Source organism: Anomaloglossus baeobatrachus, chromosome 9 (assembly GCF_048569485.1).
Source record: "Anomaloglossus baeobatrachus isolate aAnoBae1 chromosome 9, aAnoBae1.hap1, whole genome shotgun sequence".
In the NCBI taxonomy this organism is placed as follows: domain Eukaryota; kingdom Metazoa; phylum Chordata; class Amphibia; order Anura; family Aromobatidae; genus Anomaloglossus; species Anomaloglossus baeobatrachus.
The window spans coordinates 89,370,149-89,395,825 of NC_134361.1; the positions used below are offsets into that span (position 1 = coordinate 89,370,149).

Genomic DNA, 25,677 nt, shown 5'->3' on the forward strand with positions numbered 1-25,677 from the left:
ATGTTAAAGGACAGATAAGGGGTCCAATGATCCATTTATCATCTATGGTATGCTAAGGCAGATCACATACATGGTTAAATCGATTCATCAATTGTTCATACATCTTTCAGCACCTGCTGATTTCCATATGTGATAAGAAACAATTCCACTACTGCATGCGCTGCCTCACCACCACCTTCAGATGATCAATCCCCACATGTCACACTGATTACGCAAAAAAAGGCACTCATTACCTAAGTACACAAGGTATGGAAATGAGGGCAATATAACAAGGATATGCGTTAAGGATTAAGTATTAGAATAGAGAGAATACTCACATTATTGAATGACTCGTCTGGCCATGCGTCCCTCCACCCCTGACGTACGTTTCGCCGCTGCTTTATCAAAATTGGTCTGAAATACTATTGGTCTGAAATAATCTAGACTTTCTGAGAAAATAGTCTGAAAATCCAGACGAAGACTAAAGGGAGCGCTCTGACTAAGCTGACACCACCGCCGGCCGGCTTTTCCCTGCGCTGCACCAGTTGATTGATAGGTCTTTACCTATGTACTTACATCTGAGAGACCTGTCAGCCAACTAAAGCCATGCAGGGAGAAGCCAGTTGGGGTCCACGTTGAACTAATCACGTTTTTCCCTATAGTCCTCGAATGACTTTTCAACCTATGTTTTCTCGGTAATACCACAGCTTTTCCGACAAAGATGTACCTGACCGATTACACAGCCAGGCTTTGATTCATGTTGAGCATGGTTAGGGCAGCATGAGTCTAGTGACAACTTCCCTATAAGATTCCCCATTTACGTTTCTTAAGGGTCCCCAACAGACCATTCCTGTCCTAAGGAGACTTGCTTGTTTGTGGTTATAGTGAGCTTTTCTCTAAGAGCCCAAAGTCTATTTTTTTTAATGGAGTTCTACAGGTCAATAAACACTATTATATAGTCGGCAAGATACAAGTATAACAATAAGACAACATAAAAGGTATGCATTTGCCAAAATCAATCAATGAAAGGTGAAAATGAAGGAAGAAATCCGTGATAAGAGCTATTCTGCCAAGGGCCCCAGTTGTGATTTACTGAGCTGGATTATGATCACATGTATATATTCTTTTTACGTGTTACAAAGCCATAAAATTATACGGTTGTCATACTGTTTCATTTCTTAATATAAAGAAGTTATTCTGTTGAAATGTGGAGCATATGTAGTGTGGGCCTACCCAAGCCACTTATGGTCTACATCCGGGTAATTTATGCCACTTGTAGTTTGTGCATCCACAGAAGAAAGTCAGGAGCTAATTTATGGGAAAAAAAATGGCACCCATGTGTAAATAAAATCATAGCTGCTTATGACATGTTTGTGGCTGGCAAAAATCACAGTCCTCCTGGCAATATATTCCACATCTTCCACTGGTCTGCACCTTATGCCTTTCCCTAAACACAACCCCTGTAATTGGACAGGTTGCAAACTTCTGATACAAACAGACTTCAAGATGAGAAATTAATTCCCGTGTCTGAAAGATGTCGTCCTCAATAACACCACTCCACAGACATACTAAAGTGCCACAAATGCACTAGTTCGTTCCACTCATACTGGTGTAGTACAAAGCGTATCGTCATAGGATTTAACATTAATATATTTTTTCTGATGGTTTGGCATATTGTGCCAAAATACCACCAAAGTTGAATCATCGTGTCCCCCACCCAAAAAAAATAATTTCCTGGACAAATTGGATGTAACTTGCTCAAATAGCAAAATTATCACTCTGTTCCCAAATTATTACATGTACACAATAACAGACACCTACAGATGCACAATTGCCCACACACATTATATTATATGCAATCCTAATTTCATAAAAGTTGTGACTGTGCAAATTGTAATGAAAACAACAATGCAATGATTTGGAAATCTCTTACAGCCATATTTTATTTACTACAGAACACAGAACGCAGATCAGAAGGTGAAAGTTAGGCATTTTGGATTTCATTTGAAATAATTAGCTCATTCAGAAATTGATGGCAGCAATACATTCCACAAAAGTTGGGACAGGGCCGTGTTTCTACCATTATGTAGCATCTTCTCTTCTTATTTCTTTTTATAACAGTCTGTAAACATCTCGTAAATGAGGAGCCCAATTGTTGGAATTTTGGATGAGGAATGCTGTCCAATTCTTGTCTGCTCAACAGTCGTGCATCTTCTTTGCTGGATTTTTTTTAAATATAATGCTCCAAATATTTTTTACTGGGGAAAAGTTTGGACTGCGGGTGGCCAGTTAATCACCCAGACTCTCCTTCCATGAAACCATCCTGTTGGAATGGAGGCAGTATGTGTTTTAGTATTGTCTTGCTTAAATATGCAAGTTCTTCCCTGAAATAGACATTGTCTGGATGGGGGCATATGTGTAACGCCTGCGTGGATTCACAGACTCAGACGGGCTGTAATGGACAGGATAGAGGGAAGCCACTCACCAAGCAGGACCCCCAGAATCCTGAAACCCTTTAACCCCTATACAGGAATTTGGAATTACACAGGGCCCAAGGTGATCACTACCTGTGTAAGGCTGCAGTCCGAGAGAGTAGTAGTCAGGCAGGGTCAAAACAGGAATAGCAGAACAGGGACAGAATCGGCAGGCAAGGACGTAATCCGGAAACTAAGTAGAGGTCAAATCCGGGACTGGCGGCGAGGTACAGAAACGGCAGGCAGAAGGGTAGTCAGAAAACAAGCAGAAGTCAGAACACCAGAATCACTAAACAGAACAGGGTGGAATAGGAACCAGAATATCAGAACTATCTCTGGCAGTGGTCAGCAGACAGGAGGGGAATTAAGAAGGGTGTGGTGTCTTCCCATTGGTTGTAGCTGAATGATGGTAACTTCAGCTGGAAGACACACGCCACCTATAGTCAGCCAGTGGTACTGCAGATCCCAAGGAAACCCGGCACAGTGGATGAGCGGAGTATGCGCCCACCGGCACCGCTGGCATCGACTCCTCTCCCATCACCAGCACTATCCACAGCAGGAACACGGCGTCACCTGGTGATCGAAGTAGAAGTCGCTGCAGCGGACTCTGGTGGTGACGTAACAATATGTTATTCTAAAACTTCTATGTAATGTTCATCATTAATAATGTCTTTTGAGACATATAGGCTGCCCATGCCATGGGTACTAATGCAATCCCATACATTTAAACAGCTTCTGAACTGATAACAAGCTGTATGGTCCCTCTCCTCTTGAGTTTGCAGTATACGACACCTGTGGTTTCCATAAACAATTTCATATTTTGATTTATCTGACCACAGCACACTTTTCCCTTTTTGATTCAGCCCATTTAAATGAGTTTTGGCCCCAAGAAGGCGGCAGAGTTTCTGGATTGTGTTGATATATGGCTTCTTCCTTTCATGATAGAGCTTTAATTTACATTTGTGGATTTCACAGCAAATTTTCTGGAAGTATTCCTAAGCCTATGCAGCATGACTGAGTCATGCCTTTTTATAATGCAATGCCACCTGAGTCGTCATACATCATGCGCATCCAATACTAACTCTCGACCTTGTCTCTTGTGCATATGGTTTTATCCAGAATATCTGAATTGTTTGATGGTATTTTGTACTGTAGATGGAGGGATATTCAAAGTCTTTGCAACTTTAGGTTCAGGATTTTTTTTCTGAAATTGTTCCACAATTCTTAAACATAGTTGTTCACAGACTGGGAAACCTCTGACTATCTTTGCTTCTGAGAGACTCTGCCTCTCTAACATGCTCTTTTTATACACCGTCATGTAACTTAGTTGAAAATTGACCCTCCACTTAATTTGCCAGCTTTTTGTTAACCTTGTAACAACTTTTTGGAGATGTGTTGCTGCCATTAATTTCAAAATTAGTTATTTTTTGTAAATGAAATGGAAAAATGTCCAACACTCAACTTTTGTTATGTGCTCTATTTTTGGAATAAATTATGTATAAGTGATTTCCAAATCATTGCAATCTTGTTTTCTCTACATTTCACACAGTGTCACATCTTTTTTTGGTGTTGGGTTTGTATATCAAATGCACACAATGCATAGATCAGACATGTCTCCCTGTAACCTGGTGTGAGGGAATGGATTGCTCCATGTTGGAGGAATGGTATGCTTTACCGTAACTGATCCTGAAGACTTGTTGACATTGTAATGATATCATTTGATGGATGCTATGAGGACACTTTATCAGACAGGCTTTGCATTTAGTAAACTTATGATGCAATGAACTACACAGTAACAGGCTGGATGATCCCCAGTTTGCTAGCTTCAAGTGTCCAGTATATTCCTGGGGTCTAAGGGGAAAACTTTTCTCCGTGCAGAGACTAACAAACCCATCTGGCTGTCAGTGGTAAGGAGTCTTATAGCTGCAATGCTCCTCTGGGTAATATTCAAATTGTCTCTTCGGGGAGGAAGGAGACAAACTCAGGTCACATGAAAAAGCTTGTTAAAGGGCCACTTTTGACTTTTATCATTGCTGCTTCCAATAGGTGGCACTAAAGTTTGTCTCCTTCCTCCCCGAAGAGACAATTTGAATATTACCCAGAGGAGCATTGCAGCTATTAGGCTAGGGACCCACTTTGGGTTTTTACCTGCGTTTTAGGTGCTTTTTAGGTCTGTTTTGTGAAGCACCTTTTTCATGCCAAAAGGCATGCGTTTTGATTTACCAGCAAAGTCAATGGAAATTGAGGATTTCTAGACCCCACTTTGCGTTTTGAAACGCTGCTTTAAATTTGCATATTTTGTGGCAAAAACCATGCGTTCAAAGAAGCAGCATGTCAATTGTTTTTGCCATTTTGGGTGCGTTTTGATAACATTGAAGTCAATGAGAAATGGCAAAAACCAAGAATTCTCAAAATTCCTGCGTATTACCTGCTTTTTCAGTGCAGAAAACATGCGTTTTGGACTACCAAAACACATGCTTTTTGGACTTCAAAATAATGATTTCATATGTCCCTTTACACACACACATAGTCCGACAATTAAAAATAAGAAATTACCTAAAATAATGCTATATTTCCATTAAATATCATAATAGCGCTATAATTTCATTAAATTAATCTATTTCTATTATTTGTCACACAAATGTAGATTTGTTTCTTTTTTTCCAATTTTTTCATTGAGTTTAACTTTTTAAACTTTATTTAGCAGTGTCTTGATGTTCAAAACACATCTATCAAAACGCAGGTTGAAAAGCAGGTAAAAAGCGCTGAAAACGCATCTAAAATGCAGTAAATACGCATGCGTTTTCAGCGCTAAATTTCTGAAAAAGGCAACTTTGGTCAAATCAATTAAGCCCAAAACGTGTGTTCTAAACTGCAAGTAGGACGAAGCAAAGTGGGTCCCTAGCCTAAGGCGGGCTTTGCACACTACGACATCGCAGGCCGATGCTGCGATGCCGAGTGCGATAGTGCCCGCCCCCGTCGCAGCAGCGATATGTGGTGATAGCTGGCGTAGCGAAAGTTATCGCTACGCCAGCTTCACACACACACTCACCTGCCGTGCGACGTCCCTGTGGCCGGCGACCCGCCTCCTTGTTAAGGGGGCGGGTCGTGCGGCGTCACTGCGACGTCACACGGCAGGCGGCCAATCAGAGCGGAGGGGCGGAGATGAGCAGGATGTAAACATCCTGCCCACCTCCTTCCTTCCGCATATCCTACGGAAGCCGCAGTGAGGCCGGTAGGAGACGTTCCTCGCTCCTGCGACTTCACACACAGCGATGTGTGCGGCCGCAGGAGCGAGGAACAACATCGGACCATTGCGTCAGCGTAATTATGAATTACGCCGACGCTATACCGATGATACGATTACGACGCTTTTGCGCTCGTTAATCGTATCATCCAGCCTTTACACACTGCGATGTCGCATGCGATGCCGGAAGTGCGTCATTTTCAATTTGACCCCACCGACATCGCACCTGCGATGTCGCAGTGTGCAAAGTGCCCCTAAGACTCCTCACCACTGACAGCCAGATTGGTTTGTCAGTCTCCACAAAGAGAAAAGTTTTCCCCTTAGACTCCAGTAGAGCTTCTCATCCTGTCGGTTTAGATCTCATACTTTGCACTGACGAGGGACAATCATCCCAAAACACTGTGTCTGCAAATTGAGATTCTGATCTGGCACAAATCCTAGGTCATATGAAAAGGCTTGTTAAAGGGAAACTGTCACCACTTTTTTTGCCCTATAAGCTGCGTCCAGCGCCAGTTGTCTCTTATACACAGCACTCTAACATGCTGTATATAAGAGCCCAGGCCGCTGTGTAGAACATAAAAAATACTTTATAATACTCACCTTAAACTGGTCGCTGCAGTGGATGTGGGTCAAATGGGCGTCTTCATCCTCAAGTGCCGGCGCCGCCTCTTTGGGCCATCTTTGTTGGTGCCTCTGTCATCCTTCTGAAGCCGCTGTGCATGATGCATCCGACGTTATAGACACTCGCCGGCATTCAGGTCTTGAGCAGGCACACTCTGATCTGCCCTGAGCAGGGCAGATCAAAGTATTGTAGTACGCATTCGCGGGTCCGGTGAGTGTGCATGACGTAGACGCGTCATGCACCGCGGCTTCTGAAGATGGAAGACGAAGATGGCCGAAAGAGGAGGCGCCGGCACCGGAGGACAAACACACCCATTTGAGCCACATCCACCACAGCATCCGTTTAGGTGAGTATTATAAAGTGTTTTTTATGTTCTACACAGTGATCTGGGCTCTTATATACAGCATGTTAGAATGCTGTATATAAGAGGCCACTGGTGCTGGCCGCAGCTTTTAGGGCAAAAAGTGGTGACAGGTTCCCTTTAAAGGGCCACTTTTGACTATTAGGATTGCTACTTCCAATAGGTGGCACCAGAGTTTGTCTCCTTCCTTCCCGAAGAGACAATTTCAGTATATTTCTGATCATCCATAAGGTTTTGCCATCAGTTTTGTTCTTTTAGTACTATATTGATTATAGCAATCAACACAGAAACACTGAGTTACTATGCATATAAGCTTAAAATTTGTATTTTTAAGGAATATATGGGAGTACAGTGTCTTAGATTGACAGTCCTATTCTACATCTTCTTCTAATAGTACAGTAGCACTGACTCTCGGGTGGGATAATAAGCAACCATGAAAGAAACAGTAGAGATTTATGTGGCAGAAAGTGTAGTTCGCTTCTCACTGATGATTATATGTTGTGACGTGTTAATGTCTTGTCACCCAGACATGTCACGCGATGCGTAGTAATTTTAATTTAGTCCCAGCAGGAACATTGTCTTCAGGATATCTGTGCGTTGTAAGTAAGCATTGTGTCTTTCAGCTTGGGGCTCCCGTCTATGTTGTGTTCTTACATCAGGCTACATATTCATGTAAATTTAGAAATAGATATTATAAAGTTCTATGTGTATTGTCATTTCCCATCATAGTGTTGTCATATGCACTGTTTCTGTGTATCAAAGTTTCCATCATCCCTGTGTAGAGCATGCTATTAAATGATCGGCTCCACCTTCAATAGCACATGATGCCTGATAACATTAGGCGGATTTTTCATCTGCTTCATTTACCATAGCCACCAATTGTAAAACATTGGGTGAAATGTCAGAAGAAATAGGATAAAATGTAAATTTATTCAAACATATATGACCATCATGATAAGAGTTATAGATTTGTAGGGGGAAACGTCAAACACTTCTGACAGTTGGGAAAGTTTTGATCATGTTGATAATATTGTTGAAATGAACTGATCCTATCCTTTGGAATAAGAGCTAGGATACACGGTGAGTAAAATGGAGCGAGTGGAATGTGATAAAAAAATCCCATTCCACCCGGACCCATGTTACTCTACGAAGCCGTTCCCATATGCGATTATTTTCTTAGCCCTAATTGGACCAAGAAAACAGTTGCAGCATGCTGGAATCCGATCTGTATTCACTTGCACCCATACAGGTCTATGGTTGCGAGTGAAACATCACACTGCACTCGGAATGCAGTGCGATAATCGCATCAGTTGATAGTGGAGCAGATAGGGAGATTAATCCCTCCCCCTCCTCTGCAGCACTCGCCTTCTCCTCCGCAGCTGTGATCCAATCGCAGGATCAGATCACAGTGGCATGACACTCAGCTTATACTCGCAGCAGAGTGGGAGCCGAAGGTCATTAGTATGACGCATCTGATGCACTCACTTCAGATGCCATATGCTCGTGTGGCCCCAGCCTAAAAATGATAAAGAGAGTTTGACTAAAACTTTGACAGGTCAAGTGTGTACCAGTCTTGTTCCCCTCAAAATCTTACATTAACATAAAGTGTAATGGCACACATCCTACCTGCTGCTCACAGTGCTGGGTGCTGACTACCATCTTCTCCTCCACTGTTGTGCCTCTTACACTTGTTCTCTGTGTGTCGTCAAACATATTGGGGCCAAAACTTAGCAAACAGTGCAGCTTAGAAAGTTTTTTTTAGAGAAGCGGTGAAGAACAAACCTAATGAGGCCTCTAATCTGATGGCCACACATTACCTTCGATGGCCACAAAATAGTAACATCCTTATGAGCCAAACATCATTGTGGGCTGATACTGTCAGGTCTTATCACTATTGATACAACATTACTATTGTCACACTAAAGCAGTGGAGACCATAAATATGTTACAGTATCAGCAAAGCCATCAACTCAAAAAATTATACTAGTTGGATCTGAACCAGAGAGATCGTGACAAGGACCAAAAAGAAGCCAAAAAGAAGGATGGAGTCAAGACCGAGAGAATAGGTAGTATTGTTAGGCAAAGAGATTGGATTAGCAATCTCAGGGACACATGCAATATGTCAGACAGGTGTTAAACAGGCAGAATAAACAGGAACAAGCAAGATGGAGACCAATCTATAATAATGTCCCAGGGCAGACAGCTGGCAATGATAACAGCCTACAGGGGGGTTAAGCAGAGCGCCGACGGTGCCCATTGGCCACAGAGCCCACTGGGGCAAGTGAGTGGCACTGTCAGCCCTATATGAATTACTACTTAGAGCAGCATATATTCAACCCAGCAGGAGGGGAGAGAACTTCCCCTCCTGGATCAGCCCAGTCTCTAAAATTTCCTGGGCGTTCATAACATTGTGCCATATATTTTTCTAGAGGTCTGAGCCCAGTTTTGCTGATGTAGATCTCCAAATACAATGTTTTCCTCCACACAGCTAGGTAATAATTAAATGACACAATTCTAGCTGCCTATAGCCATCACTAATTTATATACTTCAAATTGAACTGAGTGGAAGCTGTATAAATCTATATATACACTACGCATCCACTAATGAATGTTCTTTAGTAGGTATAGGAAGGAAAGCAGTAAAACTTTACAGCAATGCATATCCCAGGTTGATAAATTGTGTTTTAGCCAATGAGCTACAAACTCTCCGTGTCACCCTGGGGCAAGGGAATGCTCGGTGTGTGGCGCAACGCTGAGGAAAAACTAGGGAAGATGTAAAAGAGGTCCCTTGTTATGGGTAGAAGGGTGACCACCTCACACACCTGTGGCTGATCCCTACAATCCCTAATGTCCTCAGATGGGTCCTTCCTTCCCATCCATCATCATATGCCTAGGCCCTTGCTGATCCTGAACTTACCTTGACTAGGGTGTTGGCCAATGGGACACTAGTCCCACTACTACAATAAAAGAACACAAGGAAAGTAAGACAAACAGGTGGGAAAAGTCATAACAAAAAGCACTTCTTGATTTCTTCAGCAAGAAACTTTGCAGCTGCAACTAAAATGACACCACAGTTATGTGAGATAATGTGGTCAGTATAGAGAATATCTATCACCAGCATGGAGCAAAGCCAGGAATTTGTATATATAGTGGAAGGGCATGATGACAAAATGCTGCAGCTGTGATTAAGGCTGAGTAATCTCAGCAAACTAGGAAAAAGTCTTTAACCCCTTTAGCATCAAAAGAAAGTAAATCCACTTAAATACAAGATGTAACCTGTGGACACAACACACTTGTGACACTTCACAAGTACATGGCTCAAGTTCTGTAGTTTAAAAGTCTCCTATAGGACATGTGAAAAGCTGTGTGTGAATAGTTGTTAACCTTCTCTAAACAGATCAGTATAAGAGCTTTAATACATAACTGTCTTGTATATTTGCAGGAGCAAAGGCAGGTGGAAGATCCCACCCGGGAAGTGAAGAAGGTTCGGAAAGCACGGAACCGGAGGTTGGAATGGAACATGATGGCATATGATAAGGAGTTCAGGCCCGATAACAGGTTCTCACCATCTCCATATCATGTGACTTCATCCGAGGGATCACTGTCCCCTGATAATAGGCAGGTTCCACGCACAATATGTCCACATTTACATATCTTTAGACTGGGAAACAGATGGAGGTTTTATATTTTTGGGCTTGTTGGTGGGAAATATACTGTATGCATCATTTTCTAAAATGTGTAAGCAATTGTGCACCAAATAAGTGAATATGTTTTACTCTTTCGTATGTATAAACTTGAAGTGTCGTTGTTGTCCTTACTAATATTTCAGACAACAAGAAAGCTGCACAGTGACTGTACCCCTCTCATCCTGGGTGGGACGTCCGCACCATTAGATATAATAGATTTTATTTACGTCCACTTATGACAGATGTCTTCTTTTTACATTTATAACTGCAGGTCGTATGCTTCAGATCTGGATCACTCATATCCTGCCAGCCCCAATCACCCCACTCAGCAGATCCTAGTTGCTGTCCCTCACTTGACCCCAGAGAACAAAGAGATCATACTAATGGCCAGTCAAGCACAAGAGCATGGCTACCGCTCGTCCGCTCCGGGTAGCCGACAGAACAGTCTGAACAGAGCCCAGCAGGCTCATGCACCGCAGCCAGCAGAGGCTATTCTCAATGGCCCACGACCTCAGGTCCTAAAGGATTATGGGTAAGTGACACATCGGATTATGTCTAAAGTGAGCAGCGAGACCTTAGTTTTATTAACACTTTCCGCGTACAACCAGCTGCATACAACACTCTGCAGGATTGATGAGCTGAATAGTGTTTATCCATGTGTAATGGAAAAACTGTATATTTCTAATCATATGTTTCCGAACTGTAACTTTTAATTGTGAATGATTCTGTCATTCAGATAATTTAGATCTGATTGTCAAAGACTTTTCCCAGCCAATATTTCCATAGAGCCCTATGCAAAGGACAAGAGAAGAGGCAGTGGTGCTGTCTCCAGCCGCGTCCTAAAATCTGTGCATGAGTAACCGTCATTTTTATTTTTATTCATAAATCAATAATATATGTGAAAATAAGCAACTTTGTCATATATCGTATCAGAGAAATCCGCTTTCCTCTCCTGCAGGATTGATCTTTCACTTATAATTCATGGGTAAAATTATAACAGGCTTTCCCAGTACTGAGATGGGAGATATCGTGTTTCTCCAAAAATAAGACACTGTCTTATCATATTTTTGGCCCCGAAAAATGCGATAGGGCTTATTTTCAGGGTAGGGTTTATTCTTGGGAAACATAGTTTACCCCCCCAAAAAAGCAGACCCCCCCTTCCCAGGAGAATCATAGTTACTAGACCCTGGACGTCTGTGTCGCTCACAGGTCCTCCTGCAGTCTTCGGTGGGAGCTCCCAGCAGATGTGCTGCATTCCGTCCTCCCCTGCTTCTGGCCGACACACTTACATACATCAGATTGCACACTAATACTCATACACACATACATCAGATTGCACACATACATCAGATTGCACACCCTCACACATCAGATCGCACATACATAGATAGTGTGGGGCAGCAAGGTGTCACTCCCTCTGCAGGTAGGGAAGGCCCTGGCCTCTGGGATTTTTGGGGAATGCCTGGGAGCGCAGGGTGCAGGGGAACAGAGTACTCACTGTAGGTAGTCGTGGTGCAGGATGAGGATTATAAAGCAGACACTCACACTGAAGATAGACCAAAGTCTCTGTGCATCCAGTCACTACAGGGGAGCCCGTCCATGTGTCTGCTCCCACCGGTGTCACTTGATAGTCCGGACCCTGCCTCCATGCACAATTTAGTTGTCTGTTGTGGCCCCTTGGCTTGAAGCTGTAAAGGCCGCTTTACACGCTACGATTTATCTGACGATTTCATTAGCGATGTGACACGCCCAGATCGTAGTTACGATTTGCCGAGATCACTCATAGGTCGATTATTAGCGGTCACACGTAACGATTGCACAAGCGACGCAAAATCGTTCAGCGATATATGGTTTGGCCAAGGTGGTCGTGTGGATGTTGTTCGTCGTTTGCAGGGTGTCAAACGTACCAATATGTTTGCTGCGTTCCAAACGATGAACAATATTTTGAAAGTGAACGACGTGTCAACGATCAACGATTTTTAACCTATTTACGATCGTTTGGAGTCGCTCGTAGGTGTCACACGCAACGACGTCGCTAACGATGCCGGATGTGCGTCACGGAATCCGTGACCCCGACGACATATCGTCAGATAAATCGTAACATGTAATGCAGCCTTTAGGGCCCCACTCACTATGTAGAGTGTAGCTGTGCTCTTGATGGCTGGCACTTGGGATTTCAGTGGATTGCTTTACTGGAAAACCCTATCCCCCACGTTGTGCTGATGCCTTCAATCTCTGAGCTTTTAGGGAAGTTCGTGAAGATACTCTCCCTCCCAGGTTAATTATCAGGACGGATGAACCTGCTCCTGATCTAGGGTCCTGTACTCCGCCGTGCTTGATACCAGTCAGTTCTTTTGGGGTTCTGATGCCGACATTCCTCCTAGACTATATCCGTTGCATCCTTTCCGATGTCACTGCCACCAGTCCCCGACTCCTGTGGTCTCAGACCACGGTCTGCAACCCAACCTTGGTTTCGCTCCCCGTAAGTTACAACTCCCAGCTCCTCACTCTTTGAGGGCTCTCACTGCTCTGCTCTCCACTTCCTCCCTCCCACCAGTCTGCCTGACCCCTAGGTGGATGGCCTTTCCCAGCTTAACTGGTGTGCCTGACCTGATAGGTTTGACACTAGTGTGTCTGACAGGTTTGATGTGAGGTGTGGTTGGAATTTGTAGTGCTGATGGAGTGACACTGGTTATTGGGAACCTGGAACCATGGGGGGTAGGCCCTGCACCCTGGGTAAGGATTGCAGTACCTTGGGGCACCCTGATATGCTCAGGGGCGCTACATAAACACTCACCACATCTGGGAATACTGATTGCTTCCGGCCAGCAGGTGAAGATGGCATGCAGTGCAGTGAAACGCATAGAGGACCTGCTGTGGAATGCATCAATGTCTTCCACCACAGGTCCTTCATACGTTCCACCACAAGTCTTCATGCTCCACTGCATTGCGTCCCATCTTCCCCTGCTGGCCAATCAGAATTGCCAGATGTGGTGAGTGTGTGTGATCTAGTGTGTGATTGTGTGTGTGTTGTGATGTGTGTGTGTGTGATCTGTTGTGTGTTTGCGTGTGATCTGATGTGTGTGTTTGCGATCTGATGTGTGGGTGTGCGATCTGGTGTGTGTGTGTGTGTGTGTGATCTGATGTATGGGGGTGTGCGATCTGATGTGTATGGGTGTGCGATCTGATGTGTATGGGTATGCGATCTGGTGTGTGATCTGATGTATGTGGGTGTACGATCTGATGTGTGTGGGTGTGCGATCTGATGTGTGTGGGTGTGCGATCTGATGTGTGTGGGTGTGCGATCTGGTGTGTGGGTGTGATCTGATGTATGTGGGTGTGCGATCTGGTGTGGGTGTGATCTGATGTATGTGGGTGTGCGATCTGGTGTGGGTGTGATCTGATGTATGTGGGTGTGCGATCTGATGTGTGTGGGTGTGCGATCTGGTGTGTGTGTGATCTGATGTATGTGGGTGTGCGATCTGATGTGTGTGGGTGTGCGATCTGGTGTGGGTGTGATCTGATGTATGTGGGTGTGCGATCTGGTGTGGGTGTGATCTGATGTATGTGGGTGTGCGATCTGATGTGTGTGGGTGTGCGATCTGGTGTGTGGGTGTGATCTCATGTATGTGGGTGTGCGATCTGGTGTGGGTGTGATCTGATGTGTGTGGGTGTGCGATCTGGTGTGGGTGTGATCTGATGTATGTGGGTGTGCGATCTGATGTGTGTGGGTAAAGATTATACTCTTTGACGTACACGCCACCATCATAACATTACCAAATTATTTTCCATATATTATATTATATTAATGGTGCGTGGCAACATGCGGACCATGGATAAATCGCATAGTATACAGACAACAAACAAAGAAAAAAGCGCGATCAGACATCCAGTGCAACTAAATATATATTTTTTATTATTTGTACAAATGCATGGCATGGGAATAAGCATAAACAGAGGGCATCCAACGGTGGTGTCAATCATTTACAATGATGCAACTATTGCTTAATGGGACCACTGGTGGTGGAGAGTATCTGCGAAACCCAGCAGACAATAATCACAATGTCCATATTAAATCCCCTACCATGGGGTATAGTACGCATATACCTGTCCAGGGTTTTCCACAGAACCACCACACCATCAGATGGCCAAACAAGTCATAGTACACAACCAATGTTATATGTAAAGCCCACCATAACACCATGTAACACTCACCGAGGCCCCCCACCCCTGACGCAGGCATCCGCCGAAACTGACGTCCGTCGGGTGGGGGGCCTCGGTGAGTGTTACATGGTGTTATGGTGGGCTTTACATATAACATTGGTTGTGTACTATGACTTGTTTGGCCATCTGATGGTGTGGTGGTTCTGTGGAAAACCCTGGACAGGTATATGCGTACTATACCCCATGGTAGGGGATTTAATATGGACATTGTGATTATTGTCTGCTGGGTTTCGCAGATACTCTCCACCACCAGTGGTCCCATTAAGCAATAGTTGCATCATTGTAAATGATTGACACCACCGTTGGATGCCCTCTGTTTATGCTTATTCCCATGCCATGCATTTGTACAAATAATAAAAAATATATATTTAGTTGCACTGGATGTCTGATCGCGCTTTTTTCTTTGTTTGTTGATGTGTGTGGGTGTGTGATCTGATGTACGTGGGTGTGCGATCTGATGTGTGTGGGTGTGCGATCTGGTGTGTGTGTGATCTGATGTACGTGGGTGTGCGATCTGATGTGTGTGCGATCTGATGTACGTGGGTGTGCGATCTGATGTGTGTGCGATCTGATGTGTGCGTGGGTGTGCGATCTGGTGTGTGTGTGTGATCTGATATATGTGGGCGTGCGATCTGGTGTGTGGGCGTGCGATCTGGTGTGTGTGTGTGATCTGATGTATGTGGGTGTATGATCTGATGTGTGTGAGTGGTGTTTTGTGTGTAGGTGTACGATCTGATGTGTGGGTGTGATCTGATGTATGTGGGGGTGTGGTCTGATGTGTGTGGGTGATCTGATGTATGTGGCTGTGCGTTCTGCTGCAGGTCCTCCTGTTCGGCGTCTGGTGAGTATAATTGTGGGGTCATTTGTCTTCTTTCGTCTCTCTTGTAAGAGTATCCGCTTTCTATACTGAAGTGTCCTGCAGTATTCTTTAACTTTTTTAACTACATGGACACTTAATTATTGAACCGCGACTAGGGCTCATTTTTAGGGTAAGGCTTATATTTAAGCCTTACACCGAAAATTGGCTTAAGGTGGACAGACATTCTGCTGCAAGTTCTCCTGAAACGAGGTACAGGTCTCCATAGAACCTTATGAAAATTAACCGCCTTCTCCTATTTCATTAATGGAAAAATTTGTATTCACTGAAGACACATTTTAACCCTTGAATAGAGCATTTTGGGAATGAAAGATCAGTCCGGAGGGAGAAGGAAGTGCATTTCTCTTAGAAGATATAGTACAAAGTTTTTTATTTTTATGTGTACTAATTAGTTATGGAAAAAAACCAAAAAGAACCCAATGCTTGCTTACCCCTTAAAGGGAATCTATCACTAGGCTTTTGCTACCCCATCTGAAAGCAGCATAATGTAGAGACAGAGACCCTGATTCCAGCGATGTGTCACTTGCTGAGCTGTTTGCTGTCATTTTGAGAAAATCAATGTTTTCTCTGCTGCAGATCTAGCAGTTATATAGAGCTCAGGAATATGCTGGACTACCTGACAGCATGCCAAGTAGTCCTTTAATGATAATCTACTGCTGATTAATCAGTTATTTTATCAAAAGCCACACTAAGCAGCACAGTAAGTGACACATCACTGGAATCAGGATCTCTGTCCCTATGTTATACTGCTCACAGATTAGGTGGCAAAAACCTGGTGACACATTCCGTTTAAATAGAAAAAATAGGAGTTTTGTCAGCTCTTCACTCCAGGATCCTGCATTGATGCACGGAAATGCCCTGGCCCGGGCGGTAGGTAGAATCAAAGGAAACAGGAGTCTAGCATCAAGAAGAAGGAGGATGAATTAAAAATGAAGTTTACTTGTTGCTTTAGCAAATAACATCTTACAGACTGTTGGGGAGCACAAAAACACAAAGTGAATGGCGTGTGGATTATCCTACGCGTTTCAACCAAAAGGTCTTATTCATGGAAGGATAATCCACACGCCGTTCACTTTGTGTTTTTGTGCTCCCCGACGGTCTGTAACATGTTATTTGCTAAAGAACAAATAAGATTCCCTTTAAACGTACAGGGTCCATTCTCATGGATGCAGAAATAGGACACAGCTCTCCTGCTCCAGAGTCCGTGGTTACGTGGCAGATATTTCAGATAGCACACTTGTGAAATGACCGTATGTTCTGGTTTACTTGTGTATATAAATATATATGTTTTATAGATAGAAATACACACAGGTTCCTGTAGATAGTACGTCTTCAGCACCTTGGAGAGTTACCACGTCTTTCTAGGCGAAGCGGTGACGGCAGCAAGTGTTAAATCCCAGACCTGGCACCAGACGCCATTCACACTCATTGCCAAGAAGCATTTAGCTAACTTCTGTGACAGATGTAGAAATATCAGCGTGATTAGGCTATGGACTGTGGGACAGCGCACTACACTTGGACTCCATCCATCTCATTCTGGATAATATTTCATTGGCTGTCAGATTTTGTCAGTGTGCAGCTTTGTGAATAAATCGACTTAATTCTAACAGCACGATTCATTGTGATTGGGCTTGTATCTAAATTATTAGGCATTATTATTATGTGCCTTGTGTATTTCTTACACATACATAATCTCAGGGAAGACTACTGGGATTACTATTAGGAACGCAAAGCACTTTCTGGAACGATCCGGGCAAAACTGATATATTGTCTTATGCCTAGTATTTCTTATTTTTATAGGAAAATGAATTGATCCATTTAATTCAGTATCTTTCTTTTTACGATTATGTTGTCATATTATTAGAGATCATTTATCTGCCTGTTCACAGTCATTGCATATCATCCAGTACTGACACAGAAAGGAGGAGGCCAGGCTGACTGTACCCCGAGATGTAAAAATAACTACAAATTCTAAATGTCATCATTTATTTACTACGTTAGTTGTCTTTCTGGCTCTCATCAATAATTTGTGACATCCCAGGCAGATATTTCACTAAATCTAGGCTTGATGCATACATAATTATGAGGTTAATTGGTAAAATATAAAGGAACCTATGCACAGGTTAACTTTTGCATTCTTCTTTGTGTTCCTCATAAGGGATGATCGAATACTTCGATTATTCGGCTTCGCGAAAATTTTCCGAATACCTCGCCACTATTCGATTATTTGCGAATATTCGATGCGCAATGTAAGACTATTGGAAATCTGAATAACAGCTGTTCGGTCTTCCCTTAGACTTATATTGCGCATCGAATAGTCAAATAGCGGCGAGGTATTCAGAAAATATTTGCGAAGCCAAATAATCGAAGTATTCTATCATTCTTATTGCTTATTATTCTTTGGTTGGCAGGCATCTCGTCCTTCGGTAGATACATCCAGGGAAGTGGCTTCCCTGGGTCAGAGATAAATGTAATAGGTGAGGCACCTATACCCAGGATAGAACTTAAAGGGAACCTGTCACAAGATTTGGCCCCTATAAGCTGCGGCCACCATCAGTGGGCTCTTATATACTGCACTCCAGAATGCCGTATATAAGAGCCCAGGCTAATCTGTATAACGTAAAAAACACTTTTATAATACTCACCTAAGGGGGCTCTGGTCCGATGGGTGTCGCTGCTCTCCGGTCCAGTGCCTCCTTTCTGTGTCAATCACCCTCCTCCTTTTTCTGAGGCCCGTATGCATGATATGTCCTATGTTACACTATCCGACACTGCAATCCTGCACAGGCGCTCTTTGATCTTCCCTGCTCAGAGCAGATCAAATCAAAGTATTGTAGTGCGCATGCGGTCTTTAATCTTTTCTCGTGCCTGTGCATTACAGTACTTTGATCTGCCCTCATCAGGACAGATCAAAGTGTGCCTGCGCAGTATCACAGTGTCGGATATTGTGGATGACGTAGGACGTATCATGCACATGGGCTTCAGAAGAAGGAGGACGGTGATCGCCGCAGAGAAGAGGCGCCGGACCAGAGAGCAGCAACACTCATCAGATCAGTCCGCACCTTATTTGAGTATTATAAAAGTGTTTTTTATGTGCTATATGTGAGGGCCAGGGAAGACTGGTAGGCCCATGAGGTGGATCCACTGGACCGAGCACCCCACCTGGAGGGCAGGGTACACGGTAGCTGGAGCACTAGCGTGGCAGGAACGGGAAGAACCAGGTCACCAGGGTCATGGAGTCCCATAGGACAGTACAGGAACAGGTGCAGGTATCAGGAAGCAAAGACAGGACCAGGTCACTAGGGTCACAGCGTACTTTAAGGCAGTAATACAGGAAACAGGAACAAAAGGACCTGAGCACCTAGCTCACAAGACAAGGCAAAGAAACACAAGCGATGATCAGGCCTCGCCCACATGGAAAGGCCAGTCTTATATACCCAGCACAGCCTCAGGTCATTTCCTGTTGCAGCAGTGCTGGGCCTATAACACCAGGTGAGTGGGCGCGGCCCGGTCCTATACAGAAACATGTGTCTAAGACTCAGAGTCAGACTCCTGAGACCTGGAACAGGACTCAGGGGAGCAAGAGCGGGAGCGGCAGCCATGACCGGTGGACGCGTGAACAGGACCAGTGAGGAAGGAGCGGTGGTGCGTTGGCGAGGCTGGGTCAGTGGGTACAGAGCGATGGTGCGATGCAGGTGTGACTGGCTCAGTAGGTACGGAGCGGTGGTGCGATGCAGGTGTGACTGGCTCAGTAGGTACGGAGCGGTGGTGCGATGCAGGGACCGGCTCAGTGAGCAAGGAGTGGTGGTGCGATGGTGAGACCGGCTCAGTGAGCAAGGAGTGGTGGTGCGATGGTGAGACCGGCTCAGTAGGTAAGGAGCGGTGCTGAGGCATCGGGAGCGTGACACTATAATAGCGGCCTAGGCTTTTATATACAGTATTCTGGAGTGCTGTTTATAAGAGCCCACTGGTGGTGGCCGCAGATTATAGGGGCCAAATCTGGTGACAGGTTCCCTTTAATGCTGTATTCTGTCTACTTTTATAGACATACTGCCAACAAATTAAGTTTATCTTTTTTTTCTTTCATTTCAGTGGCCAGCAAGGTCCTATGACTGAATATTTTGTGCCTCCTGCACCTCCACCGCCTCCTCCTGTAATTCCGTCTGCACAAACAGCTTTTGACAGCCCAATTTCAGCGCCTACTCCAGTAGCTCTCAATGCTGTTGCCTCCATGACTTCATATGTCCCTGCCCCACCTCCAGCTCCACCCTGTCCATACACTGGTTCTCCTCCCCAAATTGGTTCTTTGGGACCACCTATAGCACCTCCCCCACCCCCTCCTGGCCATCTAGTTATTACAGCTTCACCTGCACATTCAGCTTCCCCTCCCACTGTCACTGTGGAACCAAGGAAACCTCAGATTCCACTCATTCCTATGAGCGATGCTAGGAGTGACCTTCTGGCTGCAATCCGCAGAGGTAAGTGTTTTTCTGTTGTTGTATCCTTGTCTCCACATAGAATAATAAATGTGATAAATTGTAGCTTTCTAAAATTATTAATGGTATATTACTTATGGAAATACTTTAAATTTATTCTTACTTTGCTATGAATACATTTGAGAATTGACTCTCTTTTACAATAGTCTAAGCCAGGGATCTCAAACTGGGCTGGGTGTATGGGCCGCACAGAGGAAAAAAAATAATTTGGGGGGCCGCATTCTTAGCAGGACAAAGTGACATTTTTATTGGTACCATATATATATATATATATATATATATATATATATATATATATATATATATATATATATTTTTATTTTTTTTTACACACCTTTGGATCACTGGTTTTGAACATTTATCACTTGTTTATTATCACAAACATGCACGTTCTTTGCTTAAATATAAAAAAAAAAAAGAAAAACAAACATTTTTGATGGTAAAACAAATGTCATGCCTTATTTTGAATTTTTTTTAACATTTTATCCCTTTCTTGTAACTAATAGTGTTACAATTAGCACCATATAGTAATTTTGGCCAACATCTTTTAGTAATGTTCCCCATCTTATTGTATTGTGCCCATCCTTGTCCCCTTGTAGTATTGTGCCCCATCCTACAGTGATGGGCCCATCCTTGTCCCCATCTTGTAGTAATGTGCCCATCATTGTCCCCATCCTGTAGTAATGTGCCTTTTCCTTGTCCCCATCCTATAGTAATGTTCCCCATCTTTGTCCCTATCTTAAGAAAAAACAGGAGGAAAAAGAAGTATATTGTGCAGATAATGTATTTATATTTTAAAAAAAAAAAAGTGGGGGGGGGGATTCAAGTGAATACACATAAAAAAGGGTGTTTAAAAACATACAAAAGGAAGAACTGGGTGTGAGCATATAATGCACATATTGCACATAGCTGTAATTAAATGGATGGAACAAATTGGTACAATCTTATCATAGATAAATATAAGTTACATTGATATTAGAAGGGATGTAGGCAAAAATATTATATTAACTTGACCAGTGCACATGGCTCAAATGTATCTCAGAAAAAGGTATACAATAGACTGCATTCATGCCAATTGATGATTTAAAATCTCAAATGCATAAATGACCCAAAACACGGGGCATTGTAGCCACCATTTAATGCAGGTACCCACCAATAAAGTGCAGATGTGCAGTTGTCAGTACCAGAGGCTCAAACAACCAGGATCCAAGATAGAAAGTTAGAAAGATCTATCAAAATTAGCTGGGTATCAAAATTGGGGGGACCGCACGCCGAGTTTTCTTAATTTATTTAAACAATTAAAAAAAAAAGCTGCTCTCTTTTTGTGATACATAGCCAAAGATAAGCGCACTGCTGGGGCTGCAGCCTGTTGCCGTTTGCTTTCTCTGTACTGGGTATCATAATATAGGGGGCCTTATGCCATTTTTTTTTTATTTTTACACCAATAGAGACGCACACACAGCACTTCTGACTGGTTGCAGTCAGACACGCTGTCACACAGGATGGGGGCGCGTCCGAGTGCAACCAATAAGACTGCCGGTGGGTGAGAGAAGCAGTGCATATATATAAGGTTAATGAGCGGCCCTGGTATTAGCGTTGCAGCCGTGCGGGAGATTCGATAAGTAAACCGTGCTTGCTCCATCCCTTTATTCCTTCTACCACCATTTTAAAGTGCTAGATTCTAGTCCCCATAGATTTATATGGGCTCCACCATTCGGCCAGATATCTGGGAACAATTCTGGGCCAGAATCATTTTTTTTTTTTTAAATCTGGATGGACCTGCCAAGGGTATCTTCGAGTCCGCTGATCACTAGTGGTTATAAGTAGGTGCTGTTAAACATGCTGCCTGTTGGTGGTCCTTTAATAGCCAGATTACACAAGCTGACTTGTCTTCAACTGTGCACTGAACAATCTATAGAAGGTTTATACTGAATTGTTCAGTGCACATAGGCACAATATGAGGTGCTGCCGAAAACTCTTTTCTCCTCGTGAAATGCAGAATGAGCATTGTGCTTGTTTATCGGGTGATGGGCAGCCTGTTTAGACTCTACAATTATCGTGCAACGAGCGCTCCTAGAAACTCATGTTCATGATAATCGTACAGTGCAAATGCCTCTTTATTCTTCCACTTTGCACTGATTTTGAATGATAGTTTATTAAATCTGTATTATCTGTTACCTCCTATCTTATTTATTAAGCATATGATATGTGCTGATGCGTCTGGTTGTTGTTTAGGTATCCAACTACGGAAAGTTCAAGAGCAAAGAGAACAGGAGGCAAAGAAGGAGCCAGTTGGCAATGACGTGGCCACAATCTTGTCCCGCCGGATTGCTGTGGAATACAGTGAGTCTGACGATGACTCAGAATTGGAAGAGAATGAATGGTCTGATTAAAGAATTGGAGTGTTTCTTATATTATCAATCCCAACTCTCACATAACTTCTGCAATGGACACAAAGCGTATTATACAGTGGTGCAGCTGCCAATATCACTGAGCTCTGTCTGTGGATGTTTGTGTATATTTACATGGCTGACAATTTCCACTTGTGTAGATGAGTCAATTTTATGAGAAGACTATATTCTGCATCCTGCTGTTGCTACTATGGGCCGTAGTAATACACTACAGTATACAGATCTATGGCACTCAACACAAACTTCAGCTGCACAATTGTGTCCTCTCTATGTATTATTTTGCGGTATGTGGCAACATAAGAGACAAACAACAGCGTCATGTTATATTAAAAGCACAACACTGCGTGCCATATTATAGTATCTGACAGGACTAATATCGCTGAAGGGTTTATAGCTTAATACTAGAAGTCCCAGAGAGGGGTCATTTAACATTTCTACCATTGGAACCCTATGGAGCTCGAAATTTCTGGGACGTCTAGTGTTAAAGAGAACGGTGCGATATATAGGCATGACATCTTCCAAGACTCAATGGCAAATGGAATTAGTGTCCACACAGTGCCATTAAAATCATAGAGAATCTGATGAGCTACCAAACACATACAGCTCAGAAAGTTGTACTATTTCATGTACCCCCTGCTGCTCCATTCGAGGGGGGGCTAGTCGGCAGTTTCATAATCATTTTACAAATAGTTATGACTATTCATAGATTTTTTATCGCTGCTCTTAACTGCCTTAATAAATTGCCTAAAAATGTAGCCAATCTCTTAAAACTAAGAGGATCATCTGAGAATTTCAAAGCCACCATTAATTGTAAGACTTCTGTTTTGTACATTCAGGTTTTCCCAATTTTCTTACTAAAAGGAAATCTATCACTAGTTTTTACACCAAAATTTATTTTAAATTTAATATCAAAGCTTTAGGAGTTTCCATAAAGAACCCTGAAAAGAAGATCATATAGGAAGCATTAAAGCATTAAAGCCTCATGTCCATGATATGAACTGTTTTCTATATGGTTGCAATAGGGATCTTATATAGGTCCATGGATTCAGTGCACAACCCCAAACAAATAATGGGCATTCTCTGTCACATGTCATATTAAAAATAATCCTCCACTAGAGCTATTGCTTCTAGAGGAGAAAGTCTTTATACAAGTAGAAGCAATTCCATGAAATGTTTTATGCTCAAAACCTGTGTAATCCGGGTAAATGTATATGTGTGATAATATACTCACCAATCCCCATCTTCCCCGGTTTCCAGTGCTGCTCTGGTCCTCTTCTCACTCACGTGACTGAAATTTGACTCTCTATATCTCACTGGATTCTTTGTATGATCTGGAAGACGCTTTTACAATGTAAGCCTATGGAGCATCAGAATGAGGTTCCATAGATTACAATGTAAATTCAATTTCCAGTTCACAATTAAATCCCAGTGTGATCCGGTGAGTCGGAATTTCAGTCATGTGAGTGAGAAGAAGACAAGAGCAGAGTTGGAAACTGAGGATGATGGTGATCGGTGAGTATCTTAATGCATTTACACTACATTACATATATATATTTATACAGGTTTAGTGCATAAAACGTTTCATGGGAGTGCATTTCTAACATACTCTACTTGTAGCATCACACTTAATCCACTTGGCTTCATTATACAGTCACATAGAGCTTCATAAGTGACCACCACAGTCTTCTACTTTGCAATGTGGACTTTTCATATGGACAGTACCCAACACTCTTCTGAGTCAGTATAATCACAGAACAGGTGGGCACTCCCGTTTTGCGATGCTTGAATTCCAGGATGGACTCCACATCAATATAACAAAGAGGATCGGCACTCACAGCAAACTTGCTTCTCTCTTTTCTTTGTTTAATCCATTTTCAAAATAATACAATACAGTACATGGTTTGAGAAAGGTCTGCAATTATGACTGAAACGCGTCATTATATTGTCTTATTTTGAAAATGGAATAAACAAAGAACAGAAAGAAGCAAGTTTGATGTGAGTGCCGATCCTCTTTGTTATAACATTCTTCTGAAAGATGATGTCCAGTTTCGGACTACAAATCCTTTTGTATTCTAAGCGATAAGCCCCCTTCAGCCGCTCTCTTTGTAGAGAACCTAGGAGTGCTTGGCCATCTGAGCGCTCCTGTGTATGGGAGAATAGGACAAGATTGTTGCTGGGGGAACCATTGCTCGGCTGACAGCTATCTACAGTGTATGGGGGGTTTTAGGCTACGCACACAATACTTTGTTGCTCTTTAGTTAATTCAATGTTATGATTCAAGCTATGGAGTTTTGATAGAACATATCACAGATTCCATAATATAAAGAGAACTTGTCCTGTGACAAACGTGTCACCACTTTACGTAGATACATGCTGTCTACTTTGTGAATTGTCAAATCTCAATTTTAGCACTCATGTACATGAGGTATCATGGCAATGACACTGTGCATAATCCACTAATTTTGAGCTAAGGTTAGGAATGGTTATTCCCAAAAACCTTCACCAGATATAATGGGATTGGCACTGAACATAATCCACTAATTCTGAGCTAAGGTTAGGAATTGTTATTCCCAAAAACCTTCACCAGATATCATGGGAATGGCACAGAGCATGATCCACTAATTCTGAGCTAAGATTAGGAATGGTTATTCCCAAAAACCTTCACCATTGGGATATATACACATCTCATGCATGGAGCATATACTTGTCTATTTGACTACAAAACATTGCCCTCCTTTACATATTTTGGTTGACTGTAACAGCTACATACAATGTATTTGGATTACACAAGATATATGATAGTAAACAGTTATGTATGTAAATAATGATATTATATAAGCAGAAAATCTCCAATTAGATGTAAGATCATCATAGTAATTAGGACATCTGAATTGCGCCTTTTTGCTAATTCTCTAATGTTTTCCCATATATCAAAGCAGGCAAAGCAGGGAGCCATAAGGAGAGAACCAACACTAACATTATGCCCTAATATACGTCCCAGCTCAGTTTAATACATTTTTGCTTTTTTGCTGTTACAAATCCCTAAAATTATACCCGAATATATGTCCCAGCTCAGTTAAATACTTTTTTGCTTTTACAAATATATTTTTTTTCATTACTGCCTGCTTGCCTGTTGGTCTTGGGTAATGGAAGGGTTAATTCTAGCTTACCTGTCGGTCTAGGATCTAGTTAACGCTAGCCTTTCTGTCTGTCTAGGGTGGAGGAGAGCTTAAATGTCTGATTCTCTGGTAGTTTGGGTGGAGAGGAGGGTCGAAGGATGGCTTACCTAGTGGTATAAGG

The 25,677-nt window shown here is 42.9% G+C and overlaps 1 protein-coding gene across 2 annotated transcripts in view; it reads left to right on the forward strand.

Moving 5' to 3' along the window:
* Positions 1-24,347, forward strand: part of LOC142251245 (actin-binding protein WASF3-like) — a 186,894-nt gene extending 162,547 nt beyond the window's left edge. The window contains exons 6-9 of one of the 2 annotated variants that reach the window (XM_075323869.1): positions 10,126-10,301; positions 10,641-10,901; positions 19,563-19,948; positions 22,202-24,347. In XM_075323869.1, the coding sequence (XP_075179984.1) occupies positions 10,126-10,301; positions 10,641-10,901; positions 19,563-19,948; positions 22,202-22,359 (981 nt within the window). In that variant the 3' untranslated portion in view covers positions 22,360-24,347. The remainder of the gene's footprint in view (positions 1-10,125; positions 10,302-10,640; positions 10,902-19,562; positions 19,949-22,201) is intronic. The other variant, XM_075323870.1, reaches the window with a different exon arrangement.
* The last annotated feature ends 1,330 nt before the right edge of the window (positions 24,348-25,677 follow it).